This window comes from Larus michahellis, chromosome 8 (assembly GCF_964199755.1).
Source record: "Larus michahellis chromosome 8, bLarMic1.1, whole genome shotgun sequence".
In the NCBI taxonomy this organism is placed as follows: Eukaryota; Metazoa; Chordata; class Aves; order Charadriiformes; family Laridae; genus Larus; species Larus michahellis.
This window is the reverse complement of record NC_133903.1, coordinates 50,160,718-50,183,021: the sequence shown is the minus strand read 5'-3', so window position 1 is coordinate 50,183,021 and position 22,304 is coordinate 50,160,718. Positions and strand designations below refer to the sequence as shown.

General features: G+C 43.6%; 1 protein-coding gene and 1 long non-coding RNA gene across 2 annotated transcripts in view; one reads left to right on the top strand and one right to left on the bottom strand.

Annotated features, from left to right (window-relative positions):
• RNF11 (ring finger protein 11) overlaps window positions 1-14,287 on the bottom strand; it is a 33,686-nt gene extending 19,399 nt beyond the window's left edge. The window contains exon 1 of the mRNA XM_074596374.1: window positions 13,732-14,287. Coding sequence (XP_074452475.1) covers window positions 13,732-13,854 — 123 coding nt within the window. The 5' untranslated portion in view covers window positions 13,855-14,287. The remainder of the gene's footprint in view (window positions 1-13,731) is intronic.
• On the top strand, window positions 14,191-21,859 carry LOC141746994 (uncharacterized). Its single transcript, XR_012588567.1, has 3 exons — window positions 14,191-14,309; window positions 20,112-20,287; window positions 20,732-21,859. It is a non-coding gene; the product is annotated as an uncharacterized LOC141746994 (long non-coding RNA).
• The last annotated feature ends 445 nt before the right edge of the window (window positions 21,860-22,304 follow it).

Sequence of the window (22,304 nt, the reverse complement as noted above, 5' to 3'; positions counted from 1 at the left end):
CCCGTTTCCTTCAGTACAACCTACAGGTAGAAAAGCAGGAGTGGAGGCAGGGCTGAAAAAAAGACCTTTATAAAGCTTGTTCTGCTGACCGTATGCTAGCTGGAAGTTTTAGCACATTCTGAATCTCCAGCTTTATAAACCCACTTGTGTTGCTTGAGTAGCACCGGGCAGCTGCACCACTGGCGGGGATTTGGCCTGCAGCAAGCAAAATGTAAGGTCATCTGTGAACAAGTACGCGTGGGATTATTGCACTCTATGTCGACTACAGGCACTTTATAGCTGGAACATGGTAACCATTCTGCATCTAGGATTTAAAAAAATATGTACCTTACTTCAGTTTGATGTGTTACTTAAGTCTTCTTAAATAAGAAAGGGCAATAGCTATTGGTCTAATTTAAATAGATATATTCCATCCAGCTGAAATGAGTTACTATATTCAGACTGAAACCTAGCTAGTATATTTTGTGAAATAAACCAAGGAAACGTTAGTGGCAGCAAGTGGTCTCATTCAGAAAATGGTTTCTACAGCTTTGCAGCACCCCACAGCCTCGGCAAGATGCTGGGCCATTTGCTTACCGGTGACCAACGAGGAAGGGTGTCCCTCACTGCCCCAGCAGCCACATCTCCTGTCGCTTTTTTTGTAGGTCTCCAAGCCAAAAATTAAGCCTGACCTGACTCAGTTCACGAAATCCAAAAAAAAGATGTAAAGATGGTATTTACTGCTCATGTTCAGCGTTACTGGTTCTGAATTCAAAAAACTAAACAGAAAGGTACCGAGCAAGAGGGTTCAAGCTATGTGTAAGCGTGGCATTACCGCAGAAATTACAAGAGTTAGAAACACTGCATAAGTGGACACATGAAGAAGCTGCAAGATCTGCTTCCCAAGTTTATTTCTTGAAACAGGGTTTTGTCCCTCAATTTGTTTTAATTTAAGACTGGCTTCAATAGGAGACTGGTGGCCTCTCCTGAGAGACACCGAACCAGAATAAGGAGTCGCAACACATAAAAGAGGTGGCCAGCTTAGCTTCTGCTCTTGCATACTTAAATAATTTCTTAATTTTAAACATTTTAGACAACAGGCAGGTTGTTTTATTAAAAGCCACATACACTGGCAGTCCTCACATACATATGCACAAAGGTAATCAAGCTCCTAACAGCAGCGACAAAGCTTGCCAAGTTATGTTCAGACTTTGGAACCCATCCACGGAGTCATAACTGGAAGGCTTGTGTGAGGAAAGAGGCAGAGCAGCACCCCGCAAAGCAGATGAATGGTGTTACTGTGGGCAGTTGTGTCCCAAGGGATAGCACAGTCTGCTGCGCAACATGAACAGGCTGCAAAAGCCTTCACCCATTCCTCTCCTTACCAAATATGCTCACGAACTACTGTTCGGTAATGTTAATGAAGCTTCTTCAAAAAAGAAAATAGCAAGGAAAAGCATCCAAGCGACTTTAATGGTGGTTGCAGTAGACAGATTTGTATTCTTTCATTATGCTTTCTTGTTGGTGTTTTGTTTTTAAACCAGAACGATCCCATTTAAGAAAAACAGAATTAAGGCTTTGTCTACATCAGAGATTTGTCCTGACGCAGCAAAATCCCTCCAACCAAAATCACCACTGCACTGAAGTTAGAAATGGCACCTTTAGACTGTATTTCATCTACAGACCATTCCCAAATGCACTCACTGCCTAAACCAGTATCAGATATTCCTTCTGTGCTTGCTCTGGTATGCAATTAAGTTCGAGAATATCCTTAATTGCAACACGGAGAAGCCAAAACTCCGGTAATACTGGGTGGTAATAGCACACATCTAATACCTGACACCTCTAGACTTTTCCAGAGATATCACAAAGTAGAACACAATACACAGATGGCAAAGAGTGCAGATAAATCTCATCTCCACCAAGAAGTCAGTTTGGTTCACTAATCTGACAGGAGGAAAGTAAGAGCAAGAGAACCCATTTCAGACACTTGAAGGGTTTGAGCTGACTCACCCAGGGATCAGATAAGCACCAAATCCACCACAAAGCCACTGCAGAGCACATGGCTGCAAGTGGGAAACAGGAGGGAAAAGCAAAGCCCTCCCTTTTGGCAGCAGCGGATAGTTCGATCAGACCACGCAATGCTGATCACAAGGCAGGCCACATTTTCACCTGCTTTCAGCTTGTGGCCCACTGAACACAGAGATGGTCCCCAAGCCTCTCCTTTGGCTCTGGCCACATTCACTCCCAAGCAATGTCTGTCAAAGCCATTATTTTTAAATCCTGGAGCAGAATCCGGCCTCAAATCAAGATAAAGGAACACAGATGCTAGTTTCCCCATGTGCCGGAGGTGTACACACCCCAACACAGGAGCACCCATGGGTTCCACTGGCACCCGTCCCCGTTGTGGTGAAGGACCCAGGAAAGGAGCCTGTGGTCTCGTCAGGCAGTGGCTCTTTCTTTAGAAGCACAGAAAGTACCCTTCTCTCCCCAGAAAGGCTGCAGAAACCCAAACAGCTCGAGCTGCTGATGCGCTGACTTAGATAAACTCCCCTATATTTAAAAAAATGCCTTACGCTGACAGAGGGATGGACAAATTTCCCTCAGCCTACAGTACTCCTCACCATTTGACTCCTTACCCTGCGGTGGAAACATTTGTAGCATCTGTGACATAGTTGTTACTACCATTTTCCCAGTTTTCACTTTCCAACAAAAATACCACCGCGCCAGCAGTGCTGCTTGGAGGAATCTCCATCTGCGTGATCCGACCAGAGCAAAGAACACACTGACCCCAGGACATCACGTTCAGAGTCCACTGCAGAAATGCCTGCCAGCACAAAGGCATGATCCAATTCACTCGTTAACCAAGAGGTAATTGGTCATTATTCAGCGGCAGCACATCGAGGAGACACAGAAACATGAAGTTCTGTACGTTGCAGCTGGGAGTTTGGAAGCCTGGCCTTCACCATGCTGTAATCCAGACAGCGGCATATGCGTAAAATGTGTTTACTAGACCCAAAAAAATTAAGAGGAAGGATAAACCACCGTCCTTTCCTACCTCAGCCTAAAACTATAGCTCTTCTCTTCTCAGTTTATCAGCTCAGAGTAGGTGACAGCTACATAAAGACACTTCGGGAGAAGCTATATATGGGCTGAAGTGAACTTTTCCCCAGGAAGCTCTAGATCTAGGTCATCTTCCTTCTTCTGGGAGATAGAAAAAAAAAAACAAGTTACTCATTGAACAAGAATACAGTTTATAGAGGAAAACAAAGATTACTTGAAGCATGAAATTTTGTGTGGATAGTATTTTTTTCTACCCTAAAGGAAGTCATTAGTCATTAAACACTGTGTCTTTGAATAACTAACTCCATCTACCATAAATCAAGAGCCCCACTATATTTACAAAAGGAATGGGCATTCTTTGGTAAACTTACTTTCAGTAGTTTAGCCACACAGCAAAATAAATACAACTTAAATTCTTAGAAATTCCAGAGTTTGCCTAAATTCAGACAGAATAAAAAATTTTTCGTTCTTACAGATGACTGGCTGCAAGGATCATACACAACCCAGCAGAGCTCCAGGTGAGTTACCATGTGAATCCATTCTAATGGATTAACTACCCCACTACCACTTCCAGCCAAGCATGGGGTGGGAGAGCAACCGAGCATCCCACTCATGTTTAGGCCAAAGGCCACCATCTAACTCAGCCCAGCTGCTGGAGGGCACCTGGCCATCACAGCCACTGCAGCATCACCTGGATTCCATTAGCTAGAGGCGTGCCTCTACCAGGGCAAGCAGGAGTTTTCTTGGCTCAGGACAGACCTTAGAGTAACACTACCTATGCAGTGCTTCTTACTAGTTTGCGATTTACAGATCCCTAAAAATTTTCAAGTAGGGGTGTGGACCTATATTCTCAGTTTAGTGACTACAGAGGGGATTTTATTAGCTCTTGTGAGCACTGTAAAAACAGCCCATAGAGCCTCAGAGACCCAGGAGCTAAGAGGTAAAAAAGCACTAACCTAGAAAAGAATTAACAGTTAATTTAAATTAAGTATTTTTGCTTTAATTTTAAAAGTGATATTGTTTCTGTTCAAGAAGGACAATATACTTTCAAGGATGCCACTCATTGTGGGACAACCTGCAACTGCCTCAAGGTCTCCAACTCTATAGATGTAACATTACAGAACTCTGAAGCAGACACTAAAGCAATGACTTAGTCATATTTCATAAGCTAAAGTGAAGATACACAGAAGCAACTGCAATACAAATCATAACACCTAAACAGAAAACCACCATAAGAAATCCCAGAACATCAGAAACTGGCAACGGCAATTAAGCAAGTACTATTCTATAGCACAAAATAAAGTCTACAGGTGTTAAATATCTATGTCTTAACTAAACCTGAACGTAGAGCATTAGTTTGCTGATCTGAGCCTTTTATATAGTTTCCACTGAGTACAGCAGTTAACTGCTTTTTCTTAAGCAACAGCACAGACCGAACCAGTTCGGCAGTTTGGTACGCCTGTAGTCAAGCAATGCTTACACCTGTTTGCTCAAAACCTGAGAGCAATCACTTTTCTTTCCGAACTTTAAATAAAATTAATTTATTCAGGCAAAACAAATACCAGTCTTACTCTCCACTGTCTGAATTACAGATTTCGTCAACCGTGTTAATAAAATGCTGTGATTAACGTTCAGTACACAGAACGAACTCTGTATCTGGGTTTAATTACAATGATAAATAAAAGTCAGACACAGGCATCGTCCCAGAGTAGTCATGCATTATACTGGCTCATAGATACTGAAATAATGGAATCTGATGCACTTTGATCTCTTAGATAAGTCTCACGCATCTCTGAAACAGAAAGGGCAAGAGCACCCAGCCTCATCCAACTCTGCAGTGCTCACACACTGAGTCATACGAGATTTCTATCCCTCATGACCAAGATGCATCTTATGGGAATAAATAGAGTCAGGTAAATATTGCTCCATTTCCTTCTGGCTAGAGATTGTATACAAATCATCAAGAGAGCTATAAAGAGCGATAGTGGTGAGGACTACAGGGAAACCTCACAGCTTCTACAGAACTACTGTCCAAGTATATGTAGCTATATTATAGATATATTTATGGGTTGTAGTCTAGTCTTGACTTTTTTTTTTAAGCAGTTATGCCATGACAAAGATTAGAAATTGACAGTATCTGGTAAATTTAATGGTTTTAATCACGGCTTGCAGGATAGCAGATTCCTTGCTTTTGTCCAAACCAGCCCTGAATGACTTTTTGCTCACCACTGGGTATTCACGTGGCTTCATTAAGTTTTATTAGTCATAAACCGGGCGTTTCCTTGATGCTTCCAGGACCTCTCTTAGCAGTCCAAACTCTAATGGCATGTGGGCTAGCTGCAATCCCAAGCTCTAAAAAACTTGGCATTGTCAGCCAGCTGAGATTTCTCTTTGACTGAGGAGGAGGTTGTCCCTGCATGGGCATTTGGCCTTGGACTTGAGTGAAGTACGTACAAGACTTCTTCTGAACTATGCCTCTAGAAATAAAAATTGCTCCGAGTGGGGAAAGAACAGCTGAGAGGACACAGAGGCCTCTCCAGTATCCAAAAAATACGATCAAAGGAAAGAGGTTTCAGTATTGCAGGGATAATAGCCTGCACATTCATCACCGCATGCTGGGGCTAAGGGAGAAACTGAATTTCCTGAGTCACAGTTTCTCTCATTCCTCCCACAGTTTCAGTCCTCCCCCAGGCACCTCAGGTCTACATCATCCCTAAACTAAACCAGTGGCTAAAAACAAGAGGCAGGATGAGAACGCTCAAAGATCAGCCCAGCCTCTGATACGATGGTATGCGTGCGTGCACGTGTGCGAAGCAGAGAGCGTGCATAAGCAGTCTGGTGGATCAGCAGAAATGCCCGATGCAATAAACCAGCTGGTTGTGATTTGGCTGACGCAACTGCGGTTGAAAGGACGGTTCTTTTATCTCCTCCTCCAGTTGCTGCACGCATCTGCTGTTTGTCCGTGTCACTGCGCGTGGATCGTGGCCCAGCAGCTTTTATGCCACCAGCATTCCGACTTTCTTCTTCGCTGATGAGGAACAGAGCGGCCGGCAGATTCCTATGGAGGACTGGTAAATAAAACAACCACTCTCTGTAACTGCTTGGTCTCTTGGAAGTTGTTTCGTTAGTTCATAGGAAAGTCACGGTTGATTTGTATTAGTCCGTGCCACAGATCATTATCTCTTCAAAACATAAAACTAGTTTGTTTTCCGTGGTTCTAAAACTGAAGTCCAGATGTACGGCCAACAACAGCTGCTGATCACAGAAATGAACCAGTGGAACATACGGGAAACAAGAGCTTCCTAAACACATGGTGGTCCTGGATTTTGGGGAGGGCAGTATTGCTTGTTTGGGTTGGCTTGCCTGAAAGAATGCACGATCTCCCAGCACAATGAAGATTCATCATCTTGATTAGGCAAGATTTCTTATTGCCACCTCCACGGCCTCTTCATTCCTGCTAATCGAGCATCTGGAGCACAGGCTGCCAAATAAACGCTGAACTATCAGATTCCAAAGCAGATTTTAGGAGACTTATCTACTGTCTTAAACAGATCGTCCGATAAAGCTTCCTCTCTACAGCAGCAGGTTTGTCGTAAATTCCTGCAGAGCTTCATCTTATAATGGAGCAATATTATTTTATTAAAATCAAATTATCATGGAACACTTTACCAACTGGAATTAAATTACCAAGCATGCCTGCACTAAAGATAAACTTTATTACTCCTTTACTCCTCATTTTACACTGAGGAGACTAAAGCACAGACCAGTTAAGTGGTTTGCCAAAAGTTACAAACTAAAGAGAAGACTGAACTAAGAATGATGAATGCCTATGCTAGGGCTGCTGGACTGATTTTTTGGTTGTAGTTCACAGTACAGCTGTACCCAGCAAGAAGCTACACATCGACTCTCGCTCTGCCGGGACAGGCTGCTGCTGCTGCGGCTGCCCCCCAAGAGGCTGGCAGAACAACAAGAAAGATAGCGTCTTCTACAAAAAGATAGCATGTTCTACATCTTCTTCAGGAAGCAAGACACATCTTCATTTCTGAGATCTTCACAATGTCAGGGCAAATTTTTCTTGCTGTCTAAATGAAGACAGAAGCTCACTTTGCCTTTTAGACTCAAAGAATGGTGACTCTTCAGCTTTTTCCCCCCCGAGAGGTTTTATTCTAACTCAGCCATGACATCCCTAAAAACCTGCTCATTTTGTAATTCTTTGGTCTCTTAGGAACCGTTTCATTAGCTCATAGAAAAGTCACGGCTGATTTGCTTTAGTCTATTCCACAGACCATTACCTCTTCAAAATATAAATACGTTTCTCTTTGTGTGTCTATGGGGAGGCAATAACAAGGACAAGCACAAAGATTGGAAGACACAAGTCTGTCACAAGCAAGTGGTGTTATTTTTCGTTTCTTGACATTACACTTTGCAACCAGTTTGACTACAACCATTACCAAGGTCTGCAAAAGTGTTCATTAAACCGAGCTTATTTCCTTTGTTTAATTGATGAACAGGGACACGGGCAGACAGGGAGGGACCTTGTATAGCATCTTCATCCAACTCAAGACATTTCTTGCAGAAATCCATGCAAAACAGCAAGCAATGCTTCATCAAATAAAATTATAAACATATCCTATTCTTTTCAAAATTCCTCTTGGAAAACCTTCTGGCCAAAACGGCTAGGAATAGATCTTTACCGATTGCCAACTCAACAACACTGAGTCTTGAAACTGGCTCTGATTTTCATAATAGAAGGATGATAACATGGAGAACATCAGCATACACTTCCCATTTCCTCTAGCCACATCTAATGCATATTTATAACCAATTGGAGTTAAAAATCTATTTTAAGCAGGCAAAGAATTACAATATTCAGCCAATATTCATTAAAATATTCATTAAAAGCAGTTTATGAATGGGTATTTTCAAGATTAAAGTTACCTAACTCTGTGATACCCATCTGGTATCCTTTATTTTCCTTCCTCTTTTCTCCCCTGCCCCCCCCCCAGCTTTTTTCACTAGCAAAATGGAAGATGGCACCAGCCAGCCAGCCTGGCAGGCTACGCCGAAACCAGTATGCATTAAGACAGGAAATACAGGTGCACAGTTTTTTCTAACTGTTATCTAGAAGGGAAGCCAGACTTAGGAGCCGCAGGAAACTCTCTGTCTAGCGCTGATTACCAGCAACAAAATTCTCTAGACAACTTGCTAAGCTCTTCAGACGTGGAAGGAGCAAGAATTGTCATGGCATACTGTTCACTAACCAAATATCCTTGGATGCTATTACAATGAAGTTCATAATACATATAATTCATTACTATCTGGAAAAATGAACTGTATATCCCTATAGAAACATTTTTAAAAAAAAAAAAAGGCTTATTACTGCTTTGCACATACAAATAATTTACCAGAACAGCACCACAAGACATGGAGGGCCTATAGATTTTCTGAATGCAGCCATCTAAATTGTATCACAACAATTTATCAGGAGTGACTTCGGCACTTAGTGCTTGGTCTTTCACGGTTAGAGATATAATTCCAGAATATTATTACAGTGCTTGTTCACTTCTGAGAACCAGTTATATACAGTAGCTCAAGCAATCATATTCTTGAAAAGAAGTAAACACAAAACATCGCTGTCTTCCTCCAACATTTCTCATCCATGCAGCAAACCCAGCTTCAGCTCCCCTGTCCCTTTCTCTCCCAGCTGAAGCAAATCTGCAGGTAGGGCACTGCTGCTAGAAGGCACCAGCCAGTAACTCACCAACAGAGAGACGCTCTTGTTTGAAGCCCTTTGAAGTTTCCACTGGAATGAGGAATTATGGACTGAAGTGGTATTTCAGTCCACATCCACAAACGCAACAGTAAATCATACACGTCATCAAGCGAGATGTGGAGGACAAGCAGAGAACAGGGCAAAACCTGCATATGCAATTTTTAAATATACCCCTTTCTCTTATGTGAAAGTAAACTTACTAGTTGGTTTACTTTTTTCATGGCTAGCTTTCTGTATGTAATGTTTTCCCATCACGTCTTTCCTCCTCTTATGCTGTTCCAACATATACCAGCAGTTCTAGCTTTGCACAACCACTCAATGTCAAACTGTAACACGTTATACTACTGTAGTCTTCCTTCTTGTAAAATACACACCATCACAGATGATAAATCATCTCATTCGCCGCCCAAGAGAATTTCATATAGATGTTTCTATAAATGGGTGCAACTCCTATATCAGAATTAATTTGGTTTGCAACTTTTAATGATATTAATTACCATGCCTTTGAGAAGAGAGCATGGGAACATCAATGTAATACATTACTTAAGTCATGATGAGAGCGTAATAAAAAACTTTGCTTCTCTGTTGAGCAAAATACATCCAACACACGTGCCCATGGAGGCAAGTCTGACATAGAAACGCAGTAGACTATTTCAGGAAAGTTTTCTGACTGTTCAAACTGGGGATTTCTCCAGCGCCTTGGACAAGCAACACTCCAGGGCTGCATCTACTGCCCTGTGCCCAGCCTGAGGGATCCCGGAGAGTGATCGACCCCGGGCACCCTCACCGGAGGCTGCTGGGCCACCTCCCTGAACTGGGGAGGATTGGCACGAAGCACCACAAGACAGGTGGATGGGAATGAGGGTACAACACGTATGGGTGATGTTCAGGTAACAGAGGAAGCCCAAGGAGGCCACCGCAGCAACCTCAGTTCAAGAGAAGCCACGAGGCATCCTAAATTGCGCTTTCAAAACCTGCTGTCCCCAACAGCTTTTGGAAGATTACGGGAGCACGACATCGGGTTAAGCTCATGTTTGTGATCTCTCGTCTCATTTTGTGCCTACGGCCTAATCAAAAGGAGTATCCAGGTCAAAAGCTTTTAAATTAATCCCTCCAAATAGGAAAAAAAAAAAATCCATTAGATTCCACTAAAACATTTTATCTGGGCCTGTAAGATAACACTTTGGACCTCTTCAAGTAAAGGGGTAAAATATTTTATTGGTCTATCTGCCACATCAACATTTCAAATGTGCTTTTATAAATTCAGTACCAATGCCAAGAATCTGCATTTATTTCCCATGCTTCTAGCATGTTAATTTAGCAAGTGGTTATGTCTTTTTTCAGAAGAGTGCAGTGTACTTTGTCCGCAGCAGTACTTTTTAGAAACTTAGACAGAAAAGATGTAAAGTATTCTTTACTTTACTGTATAAAATTCCAAAGTTTAATAAACTGGCAAATTATTTCCTGCAACTATTAAGGAACTACTTAAGAACACAAATAGGAGACAAGAATTAAAAAGAGTGGCACATCTGTTCTGCAAAATAAATTCTTTGAGACGAGCTACTAGAAGTAAGAGAAACTGGAAAAAAAACAGTGAACTTGTATGGAAAAACAGCAGAAGGCATATTGCCAACAGATGGCGAAGAAGTCATACACAGAAAAGGAAAACAAACTTGAAAGCATACTCAATTTTGAGGACTTGAGAAAAAACAAACCCAAAGCTAACTCTTTCCTAATCACAGATTCACTGGTTAAAAATGGAGTTGCATGTGCTTAGCACTTAGAAAAACAGTTGTAATTTCTGGGTTCTAAAATGGAGGCATGCAAAATTAGCATCTGTCTATGAAAATGTTGGTCCACTCTTGAAATCACTTCCTTTCCCCACACAGTCTTTTTTTTGGTGGGTTTTAATTATTTCCCACGTTAGCTGTTAAGCTTGATGCAGTGGAAAATGGCTGATGTTTTAATGGACCACGTTCTCGTTAACTCAAATACCTGTTTAAAAAGATGCTTCCTCTCTGAAGCCTTTCCACTGAAGCTTCTAACACGTACTGCCACAGAAACCAAGAGCAGAGACAGGTACACGCAGTGCCTCTGAATGGAAGTTACATTCCCTGTTACTCCATGTGTCCATACTGCCAACCCAATTTTCAATCTCACTTTTGGAAGCAGGAATTTTTTTTTATTTTTTTTTTTTAATTACACAGCCCATTCAATAGCACTCGCTGATAAAAAGAAATTTGACATGCAATACTGAAATGATTGTTGGGGGCGCAGTTAGAAATAAATAGCTAAATAAAAATTATGGCTTAACAAGATTCCCAGATGGATGCCCATGGCAGAATCCTGTCAGAACACAAAACGAGTATTTTAAATGTCAAAGTAACTAACTTATGTATTATAAGAGACATAGAAGTAATTTTCTATGACTCTGTATCTTCACCCAAGAAGCTTCCTTCTCCTAGTTTGCATACCTTGCAAGACCTCTTCAGGAAGTTGACACATCATCGCTGCAAACCCAAAAGAAGCAAACATACCAGATTTTATCCTCTCCTAAAGATATATCCATTTTACAGCTGAAATTTCAGTAGTTAAATTTTAAGTTGTTCGTCTCCTAGTTTCTTGCACACACTTGCCACAAGCCTCCCAGTTTCTTGCCACAAGCTAGTTTTCAAACTCATTTTATCCTCTCCCTTGCTTTCCTTCCTCAGGTCTATATAGCCTCATATATACTCTAATTCTGGTTAAGACACCGTGAAAGAAATTATTACCACACACAAGGACAAAACTCCTAAATTCCCATTTGTAACACTGAATGAAAGCTGCCACTTGAAAGTTAAAATGAGAGAGAGTAACCTATCGCTAGCACAACAGCAATAACAAAGCATAAGGAATTGTTTACACTTGCAATCTGGCTTGTGCATCTTGTAAACTCCAAACAATTCAAAATTCTAAATCGTGACCTGGGAGTGCACGAAATGCAGCATAATATTGTAGGTAAGGCCTTTAAAAAAAAAAAAAAAAGTCACAAACCATTGTGATCAAAATCTGTAGCTTTCAATTTTGTCTATATGAGACACAAAATGCTGCCTTAAGGTGAAGCTTTAGGCATTGCCGGGATCAGCGGAGGGGCTTTCAGGAGGGGCTTTCAGGAGGGGCTGTTCGATGTTCGAGGCAGCCAAGTGCCTGCGGGCGCATCCCCCAATGCGACACAGCTCTGTTCAAGTGGGGGAAGTTTTGCTATGAATACACTCACCCGATAACAGACACCTGTAGGTTCATTTACTTTACTGTCTACTGTGTCCTCAGTCAACCATCCACACTTGCGAACAAGAAATTCTTCATCAAGAAAAAAAATTTAAAAAAAAAACAGTGACAGAGGAAGAGTACTTATCTACATCGACCTCCACACGAGAAGGCCTGCATAAGGCATACACCCAATTTGTGATTATGACAAGAGCTAACGGGTTGTTTTCAAAGGGGGAAAAAACCTCCACAACTCTTTCTTGTATCACAGACATAAATGCAACAAGTAGTACAAACAGCCAAACTTCATACATCGATTTGACAAAAATACAATGCATTCCTAAACCACAGGGACAATTCAGGCTTAATTTAGAACACAACCTTTAAAAAACTTAGTCTGCCACCAAGCGCTTTCCTTTATTGGACTTCAGGAGACACAGTTTAGAAGTCAGAAAAAAACCAAAAAAGATTCCCCACACCAGGAAATTTATTCTAATATTAAGCTTTTGCACCCAAACAAAACCAACGGGCGCCAGCATGGCTTCCCTGCCCCAGCGAGGGCTGCTACGCGTAGGGCTCCTCTTGAGGGGCATCCTATCAGAGCTGTAATTCCTGAACGTGTTAAAGCGTTTGTAGATAACACGTCTGCCCAGTTAAACGCTTCCTGCAATTTTTGTTAATTATACGTCAAGGCCTGCAAGCACCAAATGGCTCCCACCCCAGAAAACAGAGAGCTCCCAACTCACCCTCCAGAATTTGTGTCACTGCTATAGATTTCCCTGGAACGCACCCAATCACCGCAGGTAGGAAAATACTTTTAGAACTTGCACAAAATGTGCCGTTATGCTACTAGAATTATTATTTATTTTTTTTCCTCATTTTTTAGCGCTGCACGCTGGAAGATGTACTGTAGAGGGCTCGCTCGGGGCTATATACATTGCTATATAAGGGATGGAGATGGCAAGGAGCAGCCAAGTGCAACCCCAAGTTCAGCTTCCCCTCTCCGCGGCCATCCCCACACTCTACAGCAACCTCATCCTCCGCCCCGAGGAAAACACCTGGCCATTTTATTTCTCTCGATTCGTCATCAAGACGTCAATTAACAGATTCTCTCAGCGACGGAAGAAAAAAAAAAAAAATATATCTATACCCCAGCGATGGGAAACCCCTCCCTGCTGGCGCCCCAGGGGGCCGAGGGAAACGGGATCCAGTTACTTACTGGGGATCAGATGCTGCTAAAAATACGGGAGCGGAGCCCGGGCGATGGCGAAGGCGCCCGGACAAAGCCGTCCCCGTCCCGGAGCGTCACCCGAGCAGCGCAACGCCAGACGGTGATGTCACCGCCGGCACGCAACAAAGGACGCGGCACCGGCCGGACGGACACCGCCTGTCCCCGGCCCCCTCCGGGACCCACCGCCCCCCGCCGGGCCGGGCCCGGCCCGAGCCTCCCGCCCGCCCAGAGGCCCGAGCTGTGAGAGCGGTGCAGACAAAGCGGCTCCCCCCACGACCACCTCCCCGGTACGCGTGAGCGGAAAGGGAGAGGTTCGGGCCGCCCAGCGCAGGAGCGGCGGGGGGGGGGGGAGTCCGCGGCCCGGCCCTCAGGGCGAGCGGCCTGCGCCCCGCTCCTCAGCCCCTTCCCCGGGGCCCCGCCGCCCGCTCCCCTCCCCTACCTGATATGGCGGCGGCGGCTCCTGATCCGGCTCAGCCCCGTCCCCGTAGCTGGCGCGGTCCGACTGCGACTCGTGGAGTAGGGAGATGTCATCTGAGGTGGGGGACTTGAGGCAGTTCCCCATCTTCTCCCCCCGCCCCGGGGAGCGGGGCTCCCCCTCCTCCTCAGGGACGGACCGCCAGCCCCCGCCGGCGGCGGCTCCGCGCCCTCAGCCTCCCCGCCGCAGCGCGCAGCCCGCAGCCGCCCCGCCGGGGAGGCTCATGCCAGCCCCGGCCCTAAGCGGCTTAACAGCAGCCCGGCCGCCTCCCGCTTCGCTCCGCGCCCGCCCCGACCCCCCGCAGCCGGGGGCAGGGACGGGGGGAGGACAGGGACGGGAGAGTGGGGAGGGGGGGCGGCAGGACCGGCCTCCCACCCCCGGCAGGGGGGCGGCGGCGTGGGGGCAGCGGGGCTCCGGTGGGGTCCGCCCGCCCCGCGGCAGCCCCGGCGCTGTTCTGCTTCCTGGTCACCAGCTCCCTGCGCACTGGGCTTTGTCGCACAGGCCGCCCTGGCTCCTCCTCTCACTCCTCCCCGCCGGGCCAGGTTAGCAACCGACAAGGCCCCGGCCCCGCGGCGGGGGGAGCCCTGCCCGCCCCACGGCGGGACGAGGAGGAGCGGGGCGGAGGGGTGGGAAGGGTGAGGCGGGGTATCCGCCCGGCTGCCGCCGCCTGCGGTGCGGTGGGCTCTTCCCGGCCCCCAAAATGGTGGGTGCCGCTTACGCTCCACCCCCGGGAGCGCTTTGTTTTTGTTTGTTTTCCGGGCATGGCGGCGCGGCCGGGGAGGAAAGGCCGCCCCGCATCGGCGGAGGGGCCCGGGCGGCGGTACCGGGACTGAGGGGCGCCGGGGAGCCCCCGCCCCGGGTGGCGGTGGTGCGTGTGAGGGTCTGCCCGGAATCGTGTGGGTCACCCCGGGTGGGCGCTCGGGGAGGAGCGGGGGCTCCTCCGGTACTGGTCGCTGGCCTTGCTGGGGTTTGTGGCTGTAGGGGCCGGGCACTGGCCCCCAGCGTGGGGCAAAAAGGGCAACAGGCACTTGTATCACTGCTGTGTTTCTGAAGGCTCTTTGTGTTGTAAGCAGGTGTCAAGATAAACCATGTATTTAGCTCCTTTTTTTTTCTTCATAAAAAATGTATTCACGCTTGGATATAAGTATGGATAAGTATAGATAAATGCAGATTTCAATAGAGTTGAATGCCCCTCTTTCCCTGCATTGTTGTGCTGGCACAGACCCCCACAGAGGGAACAATACTCACTTTTTTTCCATTACAGGATGAGTCTTTAAATGTTCTTTCTGTCATCTGGGACCCTTCCTCAGAATCCGTCCCTGGCCTTCAGATTCAGACCATGGACGATATTTAAAAATCCCCTTTTGTCACAGTATATTTTAAAGTGAAACAAATTTGGTGCAGATGAGGACAGCTAGAAAGTACAGTTTGTAACGCAGTAACAGCATGGGCACTGTTTATCGCGGGCTTCTCTGCTGATCCAGGTCAGTCCCACTTTGCACTCAAGCTTCCATCTTAGGTCAAAGTATCCACACAGCAGTTGTCCACGGTGACATATTTGGCCCTGCAACCTTTAGTTAAGCATTGGAGAGGTCCTGTGGTGGACCTCGCAGGCTGGGAACAGACTTTTTGCTGATTATCCATGTGAGTTCTTTCTTGAAGATTTCACTTTATTACTGTTTAGGAGTTTTGTTTTGCTCTTATGAATGGATAACTTAAAACAGCCCCAGTGTGAAATCCGTAGCAACAGAAAATTTATTATTGGCATTTATGGGGTTCAAACACAGTTTTAGGCTTCTCTAAGATGTTCAACTCTCTGTTGAGAATAAAAATTGTGCGCAAATTGTGACTGTTGCTCATGATGGAGAGGCTTTGCAATGGGCTGCTGTAAACAATAATGACAGCTGTACATGACTTGGTCATTTGGGTGTTTATCCTGTGAGTATGTTGACTTTTAATAGGAGAATTAGGCAAGCAATCGCTGGAGAGGATCCAGCGAACCACTGCCTCGCCCAGTCATGATTTCAAGGTTAAGGCAATGTCAGAGCTGGCTGCTGTGAGAGCCTGGTGGTGAGACTCCAGCTCTGTTACTGGTGTTTCCAGTGGTGCAGTGGCAACAACGGGAACAAGACTACTGGCAACTAGAAAGACTTCCTCATTCAGCTGTCAGTTCATGGTTTGTTCTCTCTGTGGAGCTTCATCCTTTGTCGTTGGTGTAGCTCTGTAGACCACAGGTATGTGCCACAGTGTGCTTTCCAGTCGGGATCCTGTACACTGTGGAGGTCCTGTGGGAGCATGTGGTGCCTCTTCGCTGGCTGGCATGCCAAGATTTCCTTTCTTTGTAAACCAGCATTCACACATGGGTCGAAACACAGCTGGGTCACTCAGGGGTCCCACAGTATAGATGTTGCCTTTATTTACCTAGAGTCAGATGTCCAAAAGCAATAACTGCTAAGCTGCTTTCCCATTAGTAGGCACAGGATGCTCCAAATCTGGGCTATGTTTCAAAGATGGAGACTTGTGAAATGCCGTGAGATGTCTGCTTCCCGTGGTGGGCTCACAGAGCCCCAAGAGGAAGCAACAGTTCACGTTTGGCTTTGCAACGTGACAGACTGCACCCGTGAGAGCTCTGAACGAGGAAGAGCTGTTAGCAGTCATTACCAGTTCTTTGGAGTAGGGATGGTTTAAGCCACTTGTTTTCTAGGCCATTCACTCCTGTTATGTCAGGTAGGCCGTTAACGGCTTTGCACCACCAGCTCAACAGTTGTACAGCAGTCCAGGAGATGGAGAATGGAAAAATTCTGGTGTTCACAAATGCACAAATGTGGTCTTTTGATTTCACTGCGTATGCTGTGGTGGGACTGTGAGGCTAGTCCTTTTGCTACTACATTTCTTGGGGACAAGAAAGCAGCGAAGAGCATTTCAAGTTGAGGCTGGTTGTTCTTATTGCTCAATAACTATTTGATGGGAGTCTTTTTTTTTTTTTTTCTAGAGAACGCATGAACTGTTTTCACTGTTTCTCAGAATTAAGTTACAGAAAATTCAACAGACACGGCAGGCTTCACTGTACCTGCTTTTGGTAGATAATGTTTTTAAGTACAGAGGCAGCTTAGAAGGATCTGCTTTTGTGGAAACAGACACAGAGGTGGTCCTTGCATATGCAGAATGCTGGAGGTGACTATGGACCAAATAGACTACAGAACAAAAAAAACCAGGCCCCTGTTTATGAGCTGTTCAGGCTGTAGGAGATCCTTGTTCCAGATAGACTTGGAGGCTCACAAATAGGTTTTATATGGTCCTTTTTTTCTGAGAGGATGTGATTTACAAATACAGTTTCCCTGTTCCAGCAGAACCATAGGACAATTTAACCGATGGCTTTAGTTCTCTTTGGTTTTTGCTTCCCCTGCTTAATTTGGGGAACAAACAATTATCAGACTGGATTTTCTAGAGCCTTAAAATGATCTTACAGATGGAAGAAAGAGCCATGTAGTGTCTTAGGCCTGCATAGATACTACTGATAGAAAAGATGAATGCAAATAGAAAAATTTGTATCGGACTAGTATAAATACAGAACTGGCAACCTAAGTCCATGAAACTTCTTCTTACCTGTAAACATTTACCTATAATCTGTTGTCAGAATGGAAATGAGGTAGCCTGAAATTTTCCAGTGTGCAGGATTTATGTTCTGGTAAGTCTGGATACGACAATGTCATGTACAGATCTGTTCTGACCATTTTTTGGCACCTAGCATCTTCTAAGTGAAATGTATTTTTAAAAACAAAATGGGAATTAATGAAAAATGTTTTTAAAGGATGCGAACAGTTGAATGGTTATGTTTTGTTTTCGAGGTTCTTGATACGAGGGGAGACGAGTCACATAATGCTATATTCTTAAGGCTCCTCTGGGCTAGACGGAGATGATGAGCTATCTTACTGAAAAATCCCTTTCTTTTTGAGTTAAAAATCAAAAAACCACTTAGGATATGAAAAATCTTTCTTGTTAATAGTTCCTCTGCAAAATGGACATCATAAATTGCCTAATTTATAGATAAAAGACCCTTTGGTAACTTCATTTTATGTGATCCGTGGTCATGTTGTTGTTGGACAACATTTGGTATATGTTTAATGTGTCATGCTCAACAAAAGTTTTTGAAAGACCTTTTCTGTCCTCAGCATGGAAAAGTTTTTTCACTGCCTTTTCTTCCATCAGCCTTATTTTTCCAGTACTTATCACCTCTTATTGTGTCTTATCTTTCTTCTGGATAAGATTGTTTTCTCAATTCATATACAGAAGCCCAGTTAACTTTTGAGTGCAATCTTTGCATGCCATCGTACCTATAGGTTCAGAGATAGCACTGTTTGTTCAGGTAATGTTGGTGAATAAGACTCATTTTTCTGGAAAAAAGGGCCTTGTATACCTGTGGAGAATGGAAATAAACAACATTCTTCTGTTAGGTATGTGAATCTGATTATGGGAATGACTGAGTTAATTTATCTGGTTATAAAGAACATAGCATCTTCTAAAATGCACATGGTTATTTTTAGTTTTGTTGATTTTAGCTGAACCGTAGACATTTCTCAGTATGTATTACAATTGTATATATTGTTTTTCAAGAGAGAGTGAATGCAGCACTAGAAAGTAATTATGGAACTAATATATTTCCCTGAAATGCACTTTGGGTTGCAGCATTTTGCTCATGTTTCTAAAAATTACTTCGATTTCTGCTTAAATTATCCTGGTATCACAAATACCACTTGTATCAATTTATCCCAAGGATACCATCTTGATAAGGATATGTTGTCCTTTATTGTCATAAATAAGTTGCCTTCCATAATAAGTGTTTTCCCCAGATCCAAAATGTTTTATCACCAAGGAGTGTAGTGCCTACCTACTCTAGGCACTGGGGTACCTCCACTGTATGTCACAAAGAAGAAAAAGAACGTGTATTTTGGCATTAAAAAACTGAAACAACAAAGCAGACAGTCATCATACAAAAGTAACCTCTTCAAACAAACCCTCTGTCAGACAGCTTCATGGTGAATTTTGTGTAGGAGTCAATTTTCCTTTTTCTCAGTGTACCACGTACCACCACAGTCTCAACTTCAAGAATGATCAGAGACCTAGAAAACATGATAAGAGGAGACACTGAAAGAACTGGGGTTGTTTAGTCTAAAGAAAATTAAAGTGTTGGGGAAAAGTGGTAATGATCTTCAAAAATCTTCTTTAAAAGTTTCTCCTCAGAGAGAAGGAATATGTTTTTCTTCATGTTCAGTGGGTCTAGGGCAAGAGGTGATGGGCTTGGAGTAGGAGATTTAAGGTAGACATTAGGAAAATATTTCAAACTGCAAAAGTAGTTTAGCGCTGGAAATGATTACCTGGGAATCTTGCTTACTGAAGGTTTTGAAAAGCGGGTTAGGTAAAGTGTCTCAGGAATGGTTTTAGTTGCAGTAGATTGTATACAGATAACCCCAGAAGGTTCCGGACTGGCTTATATTGTTTCGTTTCTCTCGGGTGATTTACAACAGATGCATTACTGCTGTGTCACTTTAATTCTCACTGTTCCGTATATCCTTAGAAAATACCAGTAAGAAAGCAAGGCAGTAGGTAAAAATTGGGATAAGTAGAATGGCTGGTGAAGTTCCCAGTAGCAGAATATTAAGGAATCACAGTTACTGCAGGATAAGTGTTGTGTTTGAGCGGGAGTGTGACTCGGTGACACATCAGTGGGAGCCCCCAGTACTGGGCTGGCGTTCAACAAGTAGTGGATATTCAATACACAGAAATCTATGTTTCAACTCATCTATTAATTTTTAATTTAATTTAAATAAATTTTAATTTAATTTTAAATTTTAATGGCAGTGGTGGTTGTTCTTCACTTTTTGTTATGTGTAAATACTTCCTGAATTTGCAAGGAGTGAGCTCTATCCAGAGTTTTCCAGTGGCCAGTGTGTTAGTCACCAGGTGCCATCACTGTGGGTTCAGGGATATTCTGCCCAAGATGTGGGGAAAAGATAGATATTTGGAGTAGCAGGCCCAGAAGCCAAAATTACCTCAACTAATGAGGAGTATGAAGTTGAACATGATATTGTTTCATCTGAATTTACTTCTGTCTTGGAGACTTTTGGTTCCTCACAAAGCCTTCAGTTCACTGCAACAGTAAGGTAGCATCCAAAATGCTTGTTCCTCTTTGAAACAGAATTGGAGCATTTATTATTTGTCCAAGTTGAATATGCTTTCCGCTGCACAACTTAAAATACCTCTTGTTCACCTTCTCCTAAGTCTTCCTGTTTCTCTGATTTTCACCATTTTTCCTGCAGCCTAAAATCTCTGTTTTCTTCCTGTAGGTAGCTATCGGTCTTCTGCAGTAACAGACTGATAAAATGACGCATGGAAAGATTCCCGAGAAGCTATGGAGTGTGACTCTGCGTGCAACTCTCCCAGTCCGAGATCGCCTGTGTCTTTGTTGTTCCTTGTCAGAAAACTGTTGAAACTGTTTCTGGATACTGAATGACATCTGTAGGTACTGTGTTCTAATCCCTTGTAATTTCAAAATCTTTCCTAATATCTAAGATTGATATAAGTCAAGCTCTGTATTATGTGTCCTGTCCGCATTGTTGCAGTGATTTTAGATATCTGAAGACTGTTATCATGCTGCTTTGTTTCAGTCTTTCCATACAGATCGCAACTTGTAAATCTCCCCTTCGTTTCACTGTCATGCAGACTCTTTCTTTGGTCCACTTTTTCAGTAAGCGTCCAAAGCTGGACAGAGTACTCCAGTTAAAACCTCAGTGTTGAGTAAAGAGAATATTATTTAGTACGTGAAAAAATGCCCTTTATCAAACTTAGCGTCCATCCTTTTTCATAATACAACATCGTTGACTTCAGTTTGTAGCGCACTGTCACTCTCTATCCTTCTCAGGGTAATTCCTGCCTACTCAGATTTTCTTATTTTATGCTTCTCCAGATGATTATTCTGAAGGGTACTATTTTGGACTTCCTGTTGAAACTCTGGTCTATGATGGCTTAGCCAGCTGAATTGCAGAAGACAAGTTTCTGGAGACTGAACAGAAGGAATGCAAGGAGGAACCACTGAAGATTTTGTATTAGGTGATTGTGGATGACTGCCTCTGGCACTGGGGAAGCGTTGATCTTTGGGAAATTAACTTTACCGTCTGGCCAGAAGTGTTTCCTCTTCTTAAGATTCGGTTTTACTTATTGAACAGTCCGTGTGTGTGCACCTTCCTTGTGGAGGGAGAGCAGGCTGGAAATTTGTACCAATATTTGCTTTTGCATGCACCAACACTTCTGTTATCTGACGGAATACTGTGCTTACTGCAAAAATTTCTAGAAAACAACTATATCGTGCAGAACACAGGAATGATCATAAATTAAGTCTTCCTGATTTCTGTAGTGCTACAAGAAAGGATACAAGAGGGTAGTTGTACACTCCCAGTTAGTCAGTCCTGGTTTCGGTTGTGTGGAGATTCCTATAAGACATGAAAATCTCGATTGTTTAAGCTGCTAAGATCTGACAGAACAGGAGGGAGGCCTTTTTTTTTTTTTAGCAGAACAAATCACATACTGTTTAAACAAACACTTCCCACACACTGAAAGACAGCTAAAGGTACTGTAAGTTTATTACGACTTTTTTGAAAAAATGTTTCAAAATTTTTGTGTCTAAATTATTTTTCTTTTCATTTATTTTGAAGTGCATACCTAAAGTGAGTTCTTGTAACAGCAAATATTTCCCTCTTTCGGTTAAGTTTGTAGAAATTGTAGGCTCTCTGGAGCTACTTTTCTCTAACTTTTTTTTTGGAGGTGTTATCATCTTAACAGGAACATTGTTAACAGTGGACTTGCAGACTGCTTTAGAAATTCGTGTATTGGGCTACATACTGACTTAGGAAATGTCTCAAAACAACATACACTTCGCTGGTACTTGTCCACAAAAGCTCCTGTAGAAATAGATGACCTTACAGAATCTCTGCAAGATGCGGGATGATTGTAGTGGTGCGTATTGCCTCTGAGTCGTAAGCTGTACACCAGCACAACACAAGGGTTAAGGACAAGGTAAAATCACTTTCTGCTGTTTTGATTTCTTGAGAGATTATTGTTTTTACGCAAGAAATGGGGAGTGGGGTTCCTTGTGTGAGGACTGTTCTGTGCCAGAAGTTGAAGGCATGGGCCAAAAGTGTTCCTGTCAACTGTGGTGCCATTCATAGCTTTTGCGTCAGAATCTTGAATTTGGATACAAAGATCTCCGTTGTAGAAGCCCCATCTTGTGGACAACCAATCAATGACTACTTCAGCACAACTGAGATTTGAAATACGGAGAAAATATGAAGGTATTTTGGTAGTCTTTGCAATAAAATGGAGAGTCTTCATGTTGCTGGACAATATGGAAACTGCATTCATGTGTAGAAATTGGCATGTGCTTTTTGAAGGCTATTTCCAAAGGTAAGAAACAGTGAAATGCAGAGAGGTGATAAACCGGGATGGAAACAAGGATGTTGTCCCCAGAACTCTTGTTTTAAGTC